Genomic DNA, 17082 nt, shown 5'->3' with positions numbered 1-17082 from the left:
TTCGCAGTCCCCTGAAGACCTATCTCACCTAACTCGATTAGGATTAGTCTCCTCCCCAAATCCAACTCTGAATTTCCAACCTTTCAATACCACAGTGCCGTAGTACCATTTCCTAGAACCTTGCTACTACGCACAGCTCCTGCATACTGGACTACTTCGAGGTATCTGGAAATGGTGAAACTGGACCGTGGGTGGTGAAAACAGGTCGTTGCACAAAAATGGGTCCGAAAGCGCGGGGGAGTGTGGCTGAGTTGATTGTCGAAGCTATTATTACCACTAAACCAGTAAACTGCGGCGAGGCGTTGTGCTGCAACAGAACCCTAACAAGGCAGATTGCAGTTTCTCTACCCTCACTCTCTTGAGGCGTACGGAGGGTTTCTAGATGTCCACTCCTCCGATTTCTTCCCACCTCCCATTTGTGCTACCCGAGTCAATCATGCGGTCTACCATCTGGTAGAAACAGAATTATAAGGCTCAAATCAGAGCAGCCAATTCCGTTGCGATTCTCTTCAGTGATGCCCTCGAAGCCGCTGGACGTTCAACTCGGAACTCTACTAGGAAATCAGGGGAATAATTTGCTGGCTCCTCAGAGCTCCTCGGAGCCACAGGCCTTCGTCGATTCCAGTGCGGAAAGATGTACCGGACAACTTAGGTCATCACGTGAGAGTTCCTTAGCGCCTTCATCCATTCGAAGAGAAACCCGATTTAGGGCTCTTGATGAAGGAAATACGAATTCCAACAGCAATACAGACCTCGAAGCCCCCTTTGTTTCTATTCCACCACAGCACGACCCCAGCGTTGAGATGTCTAGTTTGGAATCAGGAATGCAATGTCACCACTCATTGCGGGATTCCAGCATGGCCAACAATTCAGTCAACTCTGTACTCCTAAAAATGGTATCCATGATCTTGGAGATCTCAAGACGGGTCGTCAAAATTAAGGATAAAGGGGGTGTCCTGTGTGCTTGTGAGACTAGCGACAGACTTTCAGATCCAGCCATAGATGCATCAATTCGTCCGTTCTATGGGATCCAGGCTTTCGACATCTCCGGAAATAATTCTTCAATATCATCGCGAGAATTTGAAACTGATTTGGATGCAAGCATACCATCAATTGCCGCGGACTCATTGTACAAATCTTCCGAGTTGCCCCGAAACCAACGATCGGGTCCACATTCGCTTTGGAGTTATTTGGGAAAAAAGATGTGCCGTATTCTCCACAGTTCATGGGTGGAACCATGTATATTGCTCCTTATACTACTCCAGACGGCTACCCTTTTGGTTGAAACCAATTTTCACGCGCAATACTCCGAGACCCATCACTTCACATTTGGTGCCACATGGAGCAGCTACTGCTATCTGACTATTTTCATTTTATACACCCTGGAAATAGTCTTGAAAATCGTAACGTTTGGATTCCTTTGGGGAAAAGCTTGTCCAATTGCTGATGGCCATATTGATAAAAGGTCATCCATTCTTTCGGAGAGTAGTATCCGACAGATACCACTAAGGAAAAAAAGGTGTACGAGCGGATACTCACGCCCATTCTTACGGGATTTTTTCAATTCACTCGACTTAGTGGCTGTGGTTTCGTTTTGGATCCATTTCATCATCCGTTTTGCAACCTCGCGTGACAATAGATATGTCCATGTCTTTGCCATGCTAAGCGCTCTCCGGATTTCGAGGCTGCTGGGGATCACGGCTGGAACGGACTTGGAGACCACCGTCATTCGTCGAGCGTTGAAAGTGTCAAGCGCAAAACTTGGGAGGGTTACATCATTTATTTCCTTCTTTTGGCTTCTTTTTGCCGTTATTGGCGTTCAATGCTTTAAGTCAAGCCTGAAGAGGAATTGCTTTCCGATCAGCACCGGCACTGCCGGATCCAATACTACGTCCACAGGCCCAATCCAATTTTGCGGAGGTTATATCGACAACAAGACAGGACTTCCTGAGCCGTGGCTAAAGATCGATGGCACCCCCGGAGCTGTCAGACACAAAGGCTACCTCTGCCCTCGAGGGTCGTTGTGTCAGGAGAGCATGAATCCGTACAACAATTCCGTCAGCTTCGACAATATTTTTCAGTCATTGGAACTTGTTTTCGTAATTTTCTCCGCGAACACCTTTTCAACCCTTATGTACAACATTATGGACACAGATGGGGTCGTTACTGCCATTTTCTTTGCGGCCGTGATCATCGTACTTTATTTCTGGCTTGTAATCTTACTGATTGGAGTTATAACCGACTCAATTCAGGACGTTAGAAAGAAGAGTCAAACGGCAGTAAGCGAGAAGGACCATAAGTTAGGCAAACCAACCCAACGAAAGGATCGCGACCCATCGCGATTCAAACGTGCTTCACTTCAAAAAGCTTTCTGGAAAACTAAGTGGCTCTGGATCACTATCATCACCTACAATTCTACGGTACAAGCCCTACGAACAGAGTCGATGGCTAAGAATAGGGAGAAGTTTATTAACACCTCTGAAACCGCTGTTACTTTCCTGCTCTTAGTAGAGATCGTGGTACGGCTTGCGCTGAACCCGAGGAATTTCCACCGTAGTAAACAGAATCTGGCGGACCTGATTATTGCGACAGTCACCTCCATTATGCAGCTAGAGATCTTAAAAAGGGCAGGCCGGGTATATACCTGGCTAACTTTTTTTCAAATTGTCCGAATCTATCGTGTTCTTTGGGCGATCAGTCCAGTCAGAGGTCTCATGGTGAGTGGTTTAATGTCCAAGCATATTCGTCAAACGCTTATCAGTGCTATAGATGGTTTCCTTTACCTACTTTCCATCCCTGTTACGACTTTGTAACTTCCTTTTCCTACTCGTCTTCTTGGCGTCTATTCTGGCTTCGGTGATGTTCCAAAACTCTCTCCCTGTGAACAACCCCACTTCGCAAGGAAAAATGCCATTTTCGGGAACATGGATATCGTTTCTAGAAATGTATCAGATCTTCACAGGCGAAGACTGGACCAAACTTCTCTACGCCGTCACTGAACGCGACTCTGGTCAAAAGGCTGCCTGGATCAGTGCTATATTCGTAATTGGCTGGTTCATCCTTTCATCTCTCATCATCCTGAACATGTTTATTTCCCGGATAGATGACAGGCTAGAAATTCCAGATAGCCAAAAGCGCCTTTTCCAGGTCAGGGAATTTCTGAAACGCGAGTCTGTTACCTCCACGGGTACCAATATGCACGGTGAACGCAGCCTGAAAGGCCTACAAGACTCCGGAAAAGGCGGTCCAACACCCAGTCGGGCAACTACTCTGGCCGATACGCACCGGGATGCTGCCATCAGAGAATTCCTTGGCGACGATGGACTTCTTGCACAGCTTCAAGCATCCTTGGCCAGGCCCATGGTAGAGCAGAGCAAGAGCTGTCCTAAGGTGTGGTGGTACCAGGCAGCTGCGAAGTTAAGTACTAGATTGCCAACACTTTTGACTAGCAGACGCTCTAATTATCTCTTACCTACGAATACTTCCAGCCATTCCTGGAGGAGCCTAAGCTTAGACTACACTGGGTATTATGGCAAGATTCGAAGAGGCTGCGAGGAACTCCTCAATCAGCAACTAGCAACCCACCAACACTGGGGATGTTCACGCGCCACCATCTTCAAAACCTTTATCTACATCACCGTTGCCGTACAAGTTCTTCTCACCTGCGTAACAACTCCTCTTTATCAAAGGACATACTGGATGACTCATCCTTACACCGTAAAGAACTGGTTTGTATTGACCGATTTGGTGTTTGCCAATATTTGGACCGTAGAAGCGCTCATCAAAATGGTCGCTGGTGGACTTATCAGGGGACCAAACGCATACTTTCGAGGTTGGAATCTCTTGGACGCCATGGTACTCATCACAGTGTGGACTGATATCGCGCTGTCGCTTTATAATGAGGTGGGACAAGCCGCTAGCTTTGTTGCAGCCTTCAAGGCTCTTCGGGTACTTCGATTGTTGACTATAAACAAGAAAGTCATGGAGGAGATTACCTTGATTTTCCGTCGGGGCAGTAAGAGGGTATTCGCAGCTATACTGGTTTCTCTCAGTCTCTTGACTCCCTTCGCAATCTTTGGCCTCAACCTCTTTATGGGGCAGTCGAAATCTTGTAATGACCCTAGCCATTGGGACTTGCGGGACTGTGCCCTGGAATTTGAAGCTTCCGGGCTAAGTCAATGGACAATCCTCACCCCGAGAGTCGTTACCCGGCCATATTACTCGTTCGACAACTTTGGACAGTCGTTTTATACTTTGTTCCTGATTGTGTCTCAAGAAGGATGGACGGATGTGATGTATTGGGCCCGAGGCATCAGCAATGACCCTACCCGCCCCAACACGTCGACCTCAAACATGAACGCCTTATTTTTCGTCGTGTTCAATTTCTGTGGGACTATCTTTGTAACCGCTCTTTTCGCGTCAATCATGATCCAGAACTATACTGAAGCAACGGGCATTGCATATCTGACGCGACCTCAGCGAGGATGGATCGAGCAGCGAAGGCTACTCAAGCGGGTACGCCCTTCTAAACGTCCACCTAATCCAGACAGCTTAAGCCCGTGGAGGCTTTGGTGCTATGAAAGAGCCACAGGAAAGCAGTCAAAATGGCAAAGATTCATCGCCGCTCTACTGGTACTGCATCTGATAATTCTCTGTATCGATTTCTATCCCTCTATCGCTTCTTGGGAATTGACAAGAGGTAAGCACTAAACCGGACTGGTGCTTCTTGCGAATATTGCTTACAGAGTATAGATATTCTCTCTGTGCTCAACATCTCAGTCTTAGCTCTGAATGTTATCGTACGCATCATTGGGCTATCCTGGCTCCAATTTATCAAAAGGCCCTGGGATCTCTACGGCCTTATCTCAATATCTGGAGCACTATCCACGTCCATCCTTCAACTCTGTTTCAGGAACAATGCAGCAATTACCCAAAGCAAGCAGATTCTCCAGGACGCCACTTGCTTTCTCCTAATCCCGTACGTCCCTGCCTTCGACGAATTGCTAAACATTGTAATTGCTAGCATACCCCTTCTCCAAACCCTCCTGGTGACATGGTTCGTCCTACTTTTATTTTTCGCGATCAGCCTCACCCAGGTCTTTGGACTGACTCGATTTGGTGCGAACGAGACCGGCAACGTCAATTTCCGCAACGTTCCTAAAGCGCTGATTCTCCTCTTCCGAATGACGCTTGGCGAAGGCAGAACTAAGATAATGGAAGACTTTGCTTCTATTGTGCCACCATATTGCACAGTTGGCGAGAGGCGCTTCGACGGGGATTGCGGATATGCAGTCCTAGCGCGTGTTTTCTTCATCTCTTGGAAGGTACTGAGTATGTATCTTTTCACGAATCTGTTTATCTCACTTGTGTATGAGAGTTTCTCGTACGCGTATCATGGGTTCAATACCAAGGGCGGGACCATCACGAAGAATGATATCCGCCAGTTCAAGGAAGCGTGGGCAAGTGTGGATCCGAAAGGAACAGGGTATATATCGCCGCGTTTGCTTCCCAAATTCATCGCACGGCTTTCTGGAGGCTTCAGTATGCGCGTCTATGACGATGACTTCTCCATCTCCACACTAGTCAAGGACTGTACATTTAGATTACCACTTCATCCTGGAGAAATCGATTTAGGCAAGCTGAACGAAAGACTACAAGGACTTCCAGCCCGGGAAATACAGGGTCGGCGACTGGCGATGAAGCGGTTCAGAACCGAACTTCTCATGGGTAGTGACCCACGACGTGGGATTTCGTTTACGGCAGCGATGTTAGGGTTGGTTCACTATAAGATCCTCGATGACCATCAGTGTTTAAGGTAAGTTTTGATTTGCTAAGTTTAGAATTTTATTGGCTAACTGGTTCGTTCTAAGGTTTCAAGAATATTTGGAGCGCGCAGAACGATTACGGGAGGTGGATGAAGTGTTGTGTAAACAGTCTCTGGCGGGGTTCATTAATATGCACCTTTGTACCCGCTCCCTACGTAAAAGAAGAGAAGGCCAAGAAGGCCAGTAATTTAGGCAATCCTGGTCCGTAGGAGAGTATAGAAATGGCTCCTGGGGTAGAGGCCCTACAGCTTTAGAATACGCCCGCAAATGTGGGCCATCATTACAGGCAGGGTAGCGAGTGTCTAAGTAAAGTGCTTATATGGAGAGTAACACCGTATTCCCATTGCTGTTTTAGTACATTATATAACAGTGAAAATATTATGTAAAAAGCGATCCATCTTCAAAAGCTATTAAAACTTTTGTACCAATTGCCTTCGAAATAGTTCTGAATAGCACTCTACCGTACTCCGTTTGCACTGCCGTATAGATGTAATCCAAATCTGAAGCGCGACTACCTGTTTCTCTCCATATACCATCCTTCCATTTCCCACCGTATTTTGAGGAACTCGTCCCTCAGCTTGGTGCTTCCACTCCATGGAAGCAGCCACCACTTCTCGTGCATACTGACGAGGCCCTTCTCCACATCCCTCTCATTCACGTGGCGAACATTCCACTTGTAGTCGACCTCCTTCCAAGGCATGGGTCCATCCGGTCGATGGGCATAATTCAGTAAGCTCTGTTCCATGTACCTCGTGTCAAAACGATTCTTGATGTCGAGGAGAGCAGTATAGTACTTGAACAGCTCCAGGGATGGCGAGAGCAAAAAGAAGCCGGCGCAGAAGTAGTCAGGTCGTTCGAAGTCCGTGGGCTTGGTGGGCGGCCAAGTGTGATTGTAATTCTTGGTCTCGCCGACGCTAGCGAGGAGGTATTGAGACGGGAGGTCCGGCTCATCGCCCTTCCGCCTAGACTCTGCGTGCCCAACAGGCAGGGTAGACACTATCTGAGCACCTGGGTCGTTGAAAGCATCGTCTAGGGGCTTGTTCAGAATTGTATCCCCGTCTAACATCAACATCCGCTCGTAGTCGACCATTTCCCAAACGCGCAGCTTGGTCATGATGTCCTTCCATCTCTCTTGTTCGGGGTTGATCCAGCCCTCGTTCTTACCATGTACGAACTCAACGCGCCTGACAATGGCGCCGTCTTTCTCTAGTCGCTTACGACGCGATTCGGATACGGAAGGTGTGATTACGACGACGACATCGATGCCATGAGAACGAGTCTTGGGGGCATGGAGCAGTTGCCAGACGAGGATTCGCGTGGCAATGAAGTAGTTGTCGTTGTCGAGGTCTTCACTGTCGGGGCCGACCAGCGTGCTCGACAGCCATGTTACGTAAGCGAGCTTGCCGGTGCTGTTAGTGTGTTGGGTTATGGTTTGATGGGTGGGCTGGGTGGACAACGAGCCTGGCAGCGAGGCCAAGGGATGGAAACCCTCTGGGAGGCGATGGTTGAGGAGGACGAGGAGGGCGATAAGGATGGCGATTGCAGCGGCAGTGACGATGCGGAGGCCGCGGAAGTCGCGTAAGATGGCCATGGTGGTGGTCGTGCTCCTTGTGCTAGACAGGAATCAAACGAAGGTGGTGGTGATGTGCATACCGCGGAGAGGAGGGGGTGAAGAAGGAGAAGGTTGACGGTGTATATTCTGAAGGATTACTCTTGGAAGGATTGCGGCAAAGCCTTGGGGCTTAGGGGGTTCCAGCATTACTCAGGGGGAGACGCCGAGTCCGTGTAGTTTGATTGTCACAACCAGTTGCAGCATTGCCCAGCCCTGCACCGCCACGCAGTCATCCTCGCCTTACTGCGCCCGTGGGACTATAAGGCCACGGCAACAGAGAATGCAGCGGCTTCGCTTCTTCCAAACTTTCAACAATGGGTGCTAAAGGGGGTGCTGCAGGTGGTCGCGCAATGTGTTTGAGCTCTCCACCTGGACCCTTTTTCGGCGTCAGCGTGCACTGCCACTGTCTTTGATCTATTAGCCGATACCTTGCCAAGCAAATGCCAAGTGAAGCCTTATCTTAGCCCCTTTCCCCCTTATCTTTCAAACTTCTGTCCTCCATACATATAACCGATGCTTCTGCTTGGTCGCACATCGTTCTAAATTCTAGCTTACGTCCACCCCTATGTCTCTACCCGCATATGCGTTCTGGATGCTAGAACTAGCAGACCAACCAGCTAAAAGTGGTGAATGGTACCTTGGTATTTTACCTTTCAAACCGGGATTCGCCTCCTCCAAATCTGTGGGTAGTGCCGCCATGAACTCCTCATTTCTTGCTCGCTCTCTATTGAACAGTTCGTTCCTCTTCCCCGCTTTCTATCAGCGCATATTCCGTATATGCGCTTACGGTCAGCCACTGCCTACCTCGCCTAACTTCTTCACGGCTGGTGATAATCCTGTTTGTCGCCGTGGGCCGACTGAATCTTCTAGTATTTCATGCTGAATAGAGTTCAATTGTTAAGATCCTGGTTGTATTTCATCTTATGGCGTTTCGATCTTCATTATTGCTCCGTCGTCTCTCACCACTTCGCCATTTCGCCATGTCATGTGTATTTCTCCGATCTAATCTAGGTCCCGCCCCATAGCCGGGATGCACTCAATACTGAGGGTTGTGCAATACACATAAGGCTGCAGGACCGTCAATCATGGGTATTAAGGAATTGGCGCAATCCTAGAGAGATGAAGACAGCGATTAAAAGAAGCTGTTCGCCTCTTAACGCACCAAGCATCCCGTCCAGCTAAGCTTCACATTCTGACATGGCACCTCGAGTTCAAACTTCAGCCCTATTCTGCAGCCTTATCCAGCTTACAGCACTATTCCCGGGAACTAATGCGAACCCTCGGCTGGCTAACCATGCCCTCATCAAACGTTCTGTTCATGACTTAGCCGATTCGTATGACTACATCATCGTCGGCGGCGGTACATCAGGCCTTGTGGTCGCAAATCGCTTGTCTGAAGACCCGTTGAGTGTGTTCTGACATCACGCCCCATCTTTTCCCCTTTCCGCCTTTCCGAAAGACGCTAATGCTTACCAGAGACTGTCCTCGTAGTAGAACTCGGCTACTTTGCTGACGAACCATGCACCTGGTTGCCGCAATTAAGTGTCACAAAAGGTTGCGGCAGGCGGTACACCTTCAATGAGACTAGCGTTCCTCAACCCGAGATTGGAGGGACATCAACTGCCTACGTTGCTGGATGTGCGGTTGGTGGGAGTTCGGCCGTCAATGGAATGGTGTTTGACCGAGCAGCAAAGGCTGATTACGACGCATGGCAAGATCTGGGCAACCCAGGATGGGGATGGAACGAGCTTTATCCGTATTTTAAGAAGAGCTCTACATTCACGCCACCGCGGAATGAGGCTACGAGTAAGTTTGGATATACGTGGGACCCGCATGCGTATGGGGAAGGACCAATCCAGGCGAGCTTTCCACCTTTTCAGTGGGAGACTGAGAGTATGTCTAGAGAAACCATATACTCAATACCTAGAGCGCACTCTAAAAACTCGTCTAGGAATTATGTTCGAGGCTTGGGAAGACCTGAATATCACTGGCCCTATAGAGCATGCTCTTGGTGATGCGGTAGGGCGTTTCTGGATGCCGTCATCGATACACCCGGTGAACCAGACTAGATCGTATGCGCGATACGGTTATTATGACCCGATCAAGACAAGAACAAATTATCATCTACTAGTGGGCCACAGGGCCGAAAAACTAGTCCTAGGGCCGGATTTGGCAGTGAAGGGTGTTGTCATCTACCAGCGGGATCGGCCCGAGCAGAGGTCCACGGTTACAGCAACACGAGAAACAATTCTAGCAGCAGGAGCAGTGCATACGCCGCAAATTCTCGAGTTGAGCGGTATTGGTTCGAAGAAGGTATTGGAGACTGCCGGCATCAAAGTGAGAATCGAACTTCCAGGTGTAGGCGAAAATTTCCAGGATCACCCACAAGCGCATCTCGTCTGCAACTGTGAGTAGCATCTGTGCCGGATAGGATAAATGTCTGACCAAATGAGCGCAGTTACGAAAGACATATATCCAAATCCAACAACGCTGAAGGAAAATGCAACATTTGCAGCGGAAGCGCTTGCAGAATATAACGCAAACAAGACAGGTGTCTTTGAAAGACTTACTCTATCCTAATATTTGTATGCTAACATGTAGAAGGCCCGTACACCATGGCATTGAGCAATGCTGTAGCCTTTCTCTCCCTCTCGGTCACACATTCCTCGCCCACTTCCTTCCTCTCGAAGCTCGCCGCGCAATCCGTTCACGCATATCTCCGTCCAAATTCCTCTGCAGAGGTCATTGAAGGGCTTAAAGCCCAAAAGCGTGTCCTGAAGAACCTATTCTCCTCCCCCTTCTCGGCCGTCTATGAAGCTCCAATTTCTGGTATCTGTCCTAAATCCATCCTTCTCCAGAAACCCCTTTCTCGCGGCACCATCCACATCAACAGCAGCGACCCCACTGGGCCGGTAGTGGTCGATTGGCGCACCTTCAGCAACCCCCTCGATGTTGAGCAGGCGGTGGAATTCATCAAATTCACCCGCCGGTACATAGCGACCCCAAAGCTCGCGTTCCTAGGTCCGGTAGAATCTGGCCCGGGTAGAAATGTTTCCAACGCAGATACAGCCGCGTTGGAGGCGTGGGTGAGGTCCACGTCCACGCCAACGAGCTTTCACGCTTGTGGGACGACGGCGATGTTACCGAGGGAGTTGGGTGGTGTCGTTGGGAGTGATTTGAAGGTGTATGGGGTCAAGGGGTTGAGTGTGGTGGATGCTGGTTTGTTTCCGCTCATTCCTGCGGCGCACTTGAGTGCTACTGTTTATGCGGTGGCGGAGAAGGTAAGGTTTTTTTTTTGAGGTTGTGATATGTGTTTGTGAGTGTGTAGCTGACGTGATGAGCAGGCGGCTGATATTATAAAGAATCGCGCGTAACGGGTAAGGGAGAAATGGATAGGCCATTGGTAGGAGTTTATGTGGAAAAATAATAAGTATATTCTCATTTCAAGATACTCGTGGTCTGATCAAAATGTGGAGTACACGATAGTATAAATGACATGGTATGTGTATATAGTTAACACCCTCGGATATGTTAGCTGCAGATAAGTCTTCTGGATACACTCCTTCCCAAACGGTTCATTATTGCTGCTCATCCCTCCCTCTCCAACACAACCTTGAAAGCCCTCAAATCCACACTCACCGCCTTCTCATCCCCATCACCACTCAATGTGAATATAAATTCATCAATTGCAAACTTCCCCAGCGTCAAAAGATCCACGTTAAACCACGAATCACAAGCTGAAAATGGGCCCTTTTTGGCACTTTGCGTCTCGAAAGAGAGGCTCATGCGCCACGCCACTTCGGTACCATTTCCCGTCGCTCGTTCCAGGTTGGTAGGCAACAGGCGCAGAGTATCAGGTGTGATGTCGCCAAAACCGAGACTAGAAAGCACAGCTAGGAAATCCGTGCCGTTGCTCACCCACTCTGATATACCCAGGCCAGGGAGTGTAGCATCGGTGATAAATGTCACACTAGAGTTTAAATTTAGGTCCTTGGGGGCGGTGAATTTCCCCACATATGCTGCGGCTGCTTGCTCGCGAGCTACGGCCTCGACAGCTGGGAATAGCGTGTCAACGATAAGATTGTCGAGGAAGAGATGCGCTCCGGTGCCCGCAACTGCGGTTACAAAGCCGATGTTGTAGTCTGGCACCACGATTAGATTCGTATGGTACAATCCAATTTCTCCTGACTTAGTATAGAGGTCGATGAGTCGTTTACTAGGACCAAGGTCGACAGCTCGGAAGATTTCCCAAGGCCGGCCCACGAAGCCGAGAGGACTGGAGGTGAATGCCGTTGGTTTTAGCCATGCTCGCGTGGTGTTTTGGTCCAGGAGTGTGGAATTCAGTATTGACCGTCCGATCTTGGAGAGGTCGTTTGTGGAGGCGTAAAGCCCGCCCATGGGTGCAGCGGCCCCGAAGTCTCGGGCCCATTCACTGGCGGTTATGTTGAAGGGTATCACGCCCTTTGTATCCTCGGGTTTGGAGAATGAGGTCCCGGTCAAGCCAAGAGGATCTATCAGAGCTGTCTTCAAAATATCCTCGAATGGTTTGCCTGTGATACTGGAAATGGCGTATCCGAGGAGCATGATTCCAGTGTCACTATAGGTTGCTTTCGTATTCGGCAAAAAGGAAGGGTAGCTATCATTGATAGCATCAAAAAACGCCGCCCGATCGCATGTATAATTCGTCTCGGTCAAAATACACGCTGGGTATTCCGAGGGTGATAGTATGGGAAGGCCAAACGTGGGGTCTTGGATTGCATACAAGCCGAACAGATCAATGAAATCTCTCGGCAACCCTGCGACGTGCCCGGCGAGGGCCCCCATTGTGATTTGATCCCAATTCACGTAGTTCACTGAGTCTCCTAGACTTTTAGTTCGGTTACGCAGCTCCGGGATATGTTTCGTGACCGGGTCGCTCCAAATGCTGTCGCCGAGTTCGGTGAGAATGAGATAGACAGTGATCAGCTTCGATATACTTCCAATTCGGAAAATGGAATCTCCATCGAGCTTTTGAACACCCGTGGTGTTTGAAAGCGTGATCCCGTCATGGTAGTATTCCCACAAGGCCGTCTCGGAATCGAGGGAGAAGACTTGGATTGCGTAGGCAGCGGTGGAGTCTACGGGACCGTAGGACGAGTTCCCTGCATCGAAGCTAGTAGAAATGGCTTCCGTAAGGGTTTGAAGTGCTTCTTGGGTGACATTTGAGTTGGCGAGATTTGTCGGGATTGGAAATACAGGGCCGTATAATGGGCAAGAACATGAAGCAAATGGAACAGACAACAAAAGAGTAAGAAAAGTTGAGGGAAAAATTAAGCGACCCATTTTAACGGTGGAGAAGAAATACAAAGCTTGCAATAGTGAACATGAGCCTCCATCAACCTCATCTTTATAGAAGTTGGAGTAAACATCCAGCATTATACGAGTCCTGGATTATAGCATAGCTCCTAGGGGATTACGAATCTGTAAACGAAGTAGTTCAAGTATAAACGAGTAAACCAATTAGTGGTCTGCACTATGAGGGTAAGGATAATTCCGTCCCTTCACATGGCGTCGAACTTGTCTGGGCAGTTGGAACAAGGAAGCTTGCGCAACACGTCGAAGAAGACTTTTGATAGAGATTCGACCGACCGGCCGGTAAGACTAAACGAGAAAAGCCACAGAGCTGTAGTTAGTACTTTATGATTGGTGGGAAGTATGACTCAGCATACCTCAGAGGACCTGTGCGTAACTTTCCGTCTGTTAGCGGATTCTAGAGCATAAGCGCACGTGATTTATGCGACTTGTTCCACGAAGGAAGCCCCCGTTTTCTGCCCGAGGTCTCCATCCGAGGCACATCCGGGCTGTCCGTCTGAGTTCAAGGGTGCGCTTTGACCACAGCACATCAAGGCAGATTCGAGATTGAGTATCCCTCTTCAGCTTCGACAGAAAAGGTTGGGATTCTCACCGGAACCGCCTTGAGACCTCATGTTAGTCCCCTGGCTTCACAAAATCGTACTTCAAAGGAAAAGCAAGATGTTTGCAAAAAAAGACGAGGCACTTTCCTCGAACCATTTGAAGAGCACGGATGACGTGGCGGGCTCTGCAGGCGCTCCGGCCCCCAATTGCTAAGCCTCTCACAGAGCCGCATTGGCGCTTCAAAACCGCTTTCCCCTCAACTCTGCAGGTTGCCGACTCTTCCCTCCCGAACTCCTTGAATCGCGATATTCTAAGTCTCACATGGCACGAGTTTCTATCCAGAGAGACCTTAACTGTTATTGAGCTCATTCGTCTTTTTGAAGTGCAAGATCGTCGTCTTTCAAGGTTCAGCCTTGCAGGGGGTTGGGGTGGTCGCGGTGGTTTGTTTCCGAGTTAGCCCTTGAAGGGCCAAGATGTTTGGTGCGAATGGCGCGAAAGCCCCAAATTCGACTCCAAAAGTGGGTGGGGAGAAGGAGAAATCCTCGACCAATGAAGAGGAAATTGGCACTTGGTTGTGCGAGAAAGGTAGTTACTGTTACGATGAAGCCCTTTCTCGGCGACGCTTATACTCTCCTTAGGGCCATATCAGGAATACATCGCTTCACTAATTGGTTCCATTCCAGGGCTTAAGCACCCAGATCCTAACAACAAGGATCACCCTCTAAAGCCCGGGAATGCGACTGTCATTCTTCTAGATGCATCGGCTGCTGGACAGCCAAACTTTGCGAAGGAACAATTTAAGAACCCATCAGGTCTGCGGAGGCACCTTGGCACCACAAATCATTCGCACGACCGGAGAAGAATATACATAATGGAGGGTCTTGCTCAAGACTACGTGGCGATACTTGGAGGGCACTTCTTTATGGAGCCATTGTTCTTCCAGAGGCAAGAGCGTACTTGCGTTTGGAGTAACAGATTCACCCCCACGAGCGACGCTTTGCCTCAACCATCCCTCCTAGACCCGGAAAAGATGTTTCACCTGCAGTATTGCGAACTCCGTCAATTTAGCAAAACGATGCCAAACTCGCCGTTCTTCTGTCATAGAACAGGGCGTCACGTTGGTATGACGCCCGCACGGCACGCAGAGAAAACCACCGCAGGTATCCTTCGTCGTAAGATTTCTTGGTGGTGTAGACAGACCACTGGTGGTGGCTGGGATGGTACGTACACTAACCTTGCCATCCTCCGACATTCTAATTGTCTACTCTAGTTGTCATTCTCTGCGATCCTCAGCTCCACGACCTTTCAAATCACGACGGAGTGAAATACGATTCCATAACAAATTCTGCCTTTCAGGACGGATACAATGACTTCCTTCCTACTCCAGATCGAGATCGGGCTCATTCTAAACCTCATCATCCCCATCATTCAATGTTGCAAGACCTTTGTCATTATCTCGAGAACCATTCTGATTTGATTTCCGAGAAAGATTGGGAGAAACCCGTAACCTCGTCCTTCTTCCTCAAGAAAATAGTTGCCGCACACTACCTCCAACTTGTCGATTATATAAAAGCCATGCTTCCATCGCTCGAGCTTCGCCTAACAACAGCCTGGATCGAAGAGCAGGATCAATGGAAGAGTCTGCAGACGATTAGCCGTCGCTGTGGTAACTATCGGGACGATATCGAGGACACACTTCTGAGTCTCGGCTATCCTGTCAACGAATTCCAATCGCCACGGCGTGTTGACTGGAGGGATGACCAGAAAGATTTCCAGTACATATACTTCCGTCTGAAGATCCTCAAGCAACGCGCCGACACTCTCATGCAAGCGATGACCGGTCTCGCAAGCATAGCCGGAAACCGACAGAATCTCGAAGAAGCCAAACGAGTTAAGCGCCTGAACATTCTCGCATTACTTTTTATTCCTCTAGCATATACGTCAAGTCTATTCAGCATGTCGGAAGCATTCGCGCCCGGAGCCGGGAAGTTTTGGATCTATTGGGTCAGCGCTATACTCGTCCTAGCATTCACGTTTCTCGCAACTTGGTTGATGGATACCGCATTAGATGATGCTGCACAATGGAAATTAGGGCCGTTGAAGTTTCTAGGCAAGGACACTGATAGAAGACCGAGGCCTAAGAAGACTGGGACTGGTCTTTGGGATAAGCATGTTCATCGAGGTTGACAATGCCTGTTGTTGTCCTCTTTAGCCTTCGCGTCTCCTGGTTGCACGTTGGGGCCGTTCCTGATATTTGTCCCCATTCTTAGTATTTCCTAAGTAGGCATTGTGTCGCCTTGGGGGGTTTTTTTTTCTTATTCTACCAAGGAACAGGTGAGCATGAACTCTAAGTATTTGGATATACATGACTCTACGATGACCTAGAACTAAACAATTTATTGTACAATTTGAACGAATATAAATTCCTAGAACACCAACATCCCTCTACACATCTCCCGAACAACCTTAGCATTTTCAATGCACTGCTCAATTTGGTACGCAGTAAGTGCAGCCAGCAAGAAGGTTGCGACAATCCGACGAATCCACACTGGGATTAAGCTGGTAGAACTTTGTCAGTCTGGTTGGATCACCATTTACAAGACCCCAACAAATCTGGCCAGGTAAGACTTTCGTATTCACTCCGGGGCATGTAGGGTGTATCGTGGGGCATCCGTCGACGTTATTCTTCGCTACGCAATATGCACAACCCGCAAGCATATTATCGCAATTCCAATTGTGGATGGAAGGGTTCCAAGCGTAGAAGTCACTCAGAGAGATGCCATGGCCGCTGGCAACTCCGAGGCACCACTCCCCGGCATTAACGGTGTACCAACTGGTGCATGTAGGATCTGTAGTAGGAGGGCAGCCGTTGGGATCAGGTCCAGGTCCCTTGACGCAGTAGCTACATCCCAGAATCAGATTGGGGCAATTGTTCGTATCGATAGATGGGTTTAGGGCATAGAACTCTTGAAGAGTGAGGTTATTCTCGTCTGCGAGCAACTGGCAATAGTCGCCAGACTTAACGAGCAGTGTCTGTCGGCATCCTGGGGAGACTGGGGGGCAGCTTCGCTTGGCTGGACTGGCAGACTAAGACCTGTAAGCACGACTATCATCGATAGCATAAGAGCGTCAAGCATACGGCGAGCCCGAAGAGGGCAGCAAGCGCAAGTAGCTTCATTTGGGCTACTAAGAGGACAAGACAAGCTATGCGTGAGAAATGCGATCCTCAATGGGAGGTTCTGATCTCGAAAGGTAGGGAAGAGACTCGAATGTTGGATTTGGTTTGCTCTTCTGTTTCATTCCTACCTACCTTCTTATATTGAAACCCGCCACCACACATCCATCGTCGAATGCTACATCAAGCTACGTCCATGGCCCTGCTGGTGTAAGTCACCACATAGCGAGCAAGGCGGTGTCTCCTCAGCCTTCCCTTTGATACGGACAAGAGGTGAAGAACATGCCGTTCACCGCAGGGAAGTACAGCGAATAACGTATTTCATCTCATATGCGGCGGTCTTGAGACTCGCTCTCGCCTCATGGCCGCTGTAATGAAGTCCTAGAGCATTTCCAGCTGACCTACATTGTGCTGAAACTCTAGGGCATTGGCGGTGGATAAACCAGCTGACTTTGGGTGTGGCGGGGGAACGTCCGCGAACATGAGTAGCATGACAAAAATTTCTCAATCCTGAAGGTTTAATCGAAACTTGAAGCATTCCTAGGGAGGATAAAAGTGTATAGGGGAGAATCCGA

The 17082-nt window shown here is 49.0% G+C and overlaps 6 protein-coding genes across 6 annotated transcripts; 3 read left to right on the top strand and 3 right to left on the bottom strand.

The window, feature by feature from the left end:
• Positions 1 to 1538: 1538 nt before the first annotated feature.
• BDR25DRAFT_270829 (uncharacterized protein) lies at positions 1539 to 6122 on the top strand. Its single transcript, XM_033687230.1, has 4 exons — positions 1539 to 2717; positions 2770 to 4699; positions 4753 to 5815; positions 5871 to 6122. Exons 1-4 carry the CDS (start codon positions 1659 to 1661, stop codon positions 6010 to 6012), a joined length of 4194 nt encoding a protein of 1397 aa, XP_033541849.1. The 5' UTR covers positions 1539 to 1658; the 3' UTR covers positions 6013 to 6122.
• A 19-nt stretch (positions 6123 to 6141) lies between these two features.
• Positions 6142 to 7608, bottom strand: BDR25DRAFT_306869 (nucleotide-diphospho-sugar transferase). The gene has a single exon (XM_033690725.1). The coding sequence runs from the start codon at positions 7414 to 7416 to the stop codon at positions 6337 to 6339; it is 1080 nt and encodes a 359-aa protein (XP_033541848.1). The 5' UTR covers positions 7417 to 7608; the 3' UTR covers positions 6142 to 6336.
• Positions 7609 to 8806: 1198 nt separating this feature from the next.
• BDR25DRAFT_295769 (choline dehydrogenase) lies at positions 8807 to 10892 on the top strand. The gene is made up of 6 exons (XM_033688867.1): positions 8807 to 8845; positions 8914 to 9330; positions 9389 to 9844; positions 9896 to 9988; positions 10042 to 10718; positions 10782 to 10892. The coding sequence occupies exons 2-6, from the start codon at positions 9108 to 9110 to the stop codon at positions 10809 to 10811; spliced, it is 1479 nt and encodes a 492-aa protein (XP_033541847.1). The 5' UTR covers positions 8807 to 8845; positions 8914 to 9107; the 3' UTR covers positions 10812 to 10892.
• A 133-nt stretch (positions 10893 to 11025) lies between these two features.
• Positions 11026 to 12759, bottom strand: BDR25DRAFT_241107 (beta-lactamase/transpeptidase-like protein; the record flags this gene model as incomplete). Its single annotated transcript, XM_033685732.1, has 1 exon — positions 11026 to 12759. The coding sequence occupies one exon, from the start codon at positions 12757 to 12759 to the stop codon at positions 11026 to 11028; it is 1734 nt and encodes a 577-aa protein (XP_033541846.1).
• A 641-nt stretch (positions 12760 to 13400) lies between these two features.
• Positions 13401 to 15773, top strand: BDR25DRAFT_270818 (uncharacterized protein). Its single transcript, XM_033687229.1, has 3 exons — positions 13401 to 13917; positions 13971 to 14552; positions 14603 to 15773. The coding sequence occupies exons 1-3, from the start codon at positions 13806 to 13808 to the stop codon at positions 15517 to 15519; spliced, it is 1611 nt and encodes a 536-aa protein (XP_033541845.1). The 5' UTR covers positions 13401 to 13805; the 3' UTR covers positions 15520 to 15773.
• Positions 15670 to 17073, bottom strand: BDR25DRAFT_91972 (uncharacterized protein). The gene is made up of 2 exons (XM_033699244.1): positions 16643 to 17073; positions 15670 to 16419 (listed from the first exon to the last, which is right to left on the bottom strand). Exons 1-2 carry the CDS (start codon positions 16670 to 16672, stop codon positions 15820 to 15822), a joined length of 630 nt encoding a protein of 209 aa, XP_033541844.1. The 5' UTR covers positions 16673 to 17073; the 3' UTR covers positions 15670 to 15819.
• Between the last annotated feature and the right edge of the window lie 9 nt (positions 17074 to 17082).

Source organism: Lindgomyces ingoldianus (genome assembly GCF_010093535.1).
Source record: "Lindgomyces ingoldianus strain ATCC 200398 unplaced genomic scaffold BDR25scaffold_41, whole genome shotgun sequence".
Lineage (NCBI taxonomy): Eukaryota > Fungi > Ascomycota > Dothideomycetes > Pleosporales > Lindgomycetaceae > Lindgomyces > Lindgomyces ingoldianus.
The sequence above is the reverse complement of the archived record's forward strand: the minus strand, read 5'-3'. Positions and strand labels throughout refer to the sequence as shown.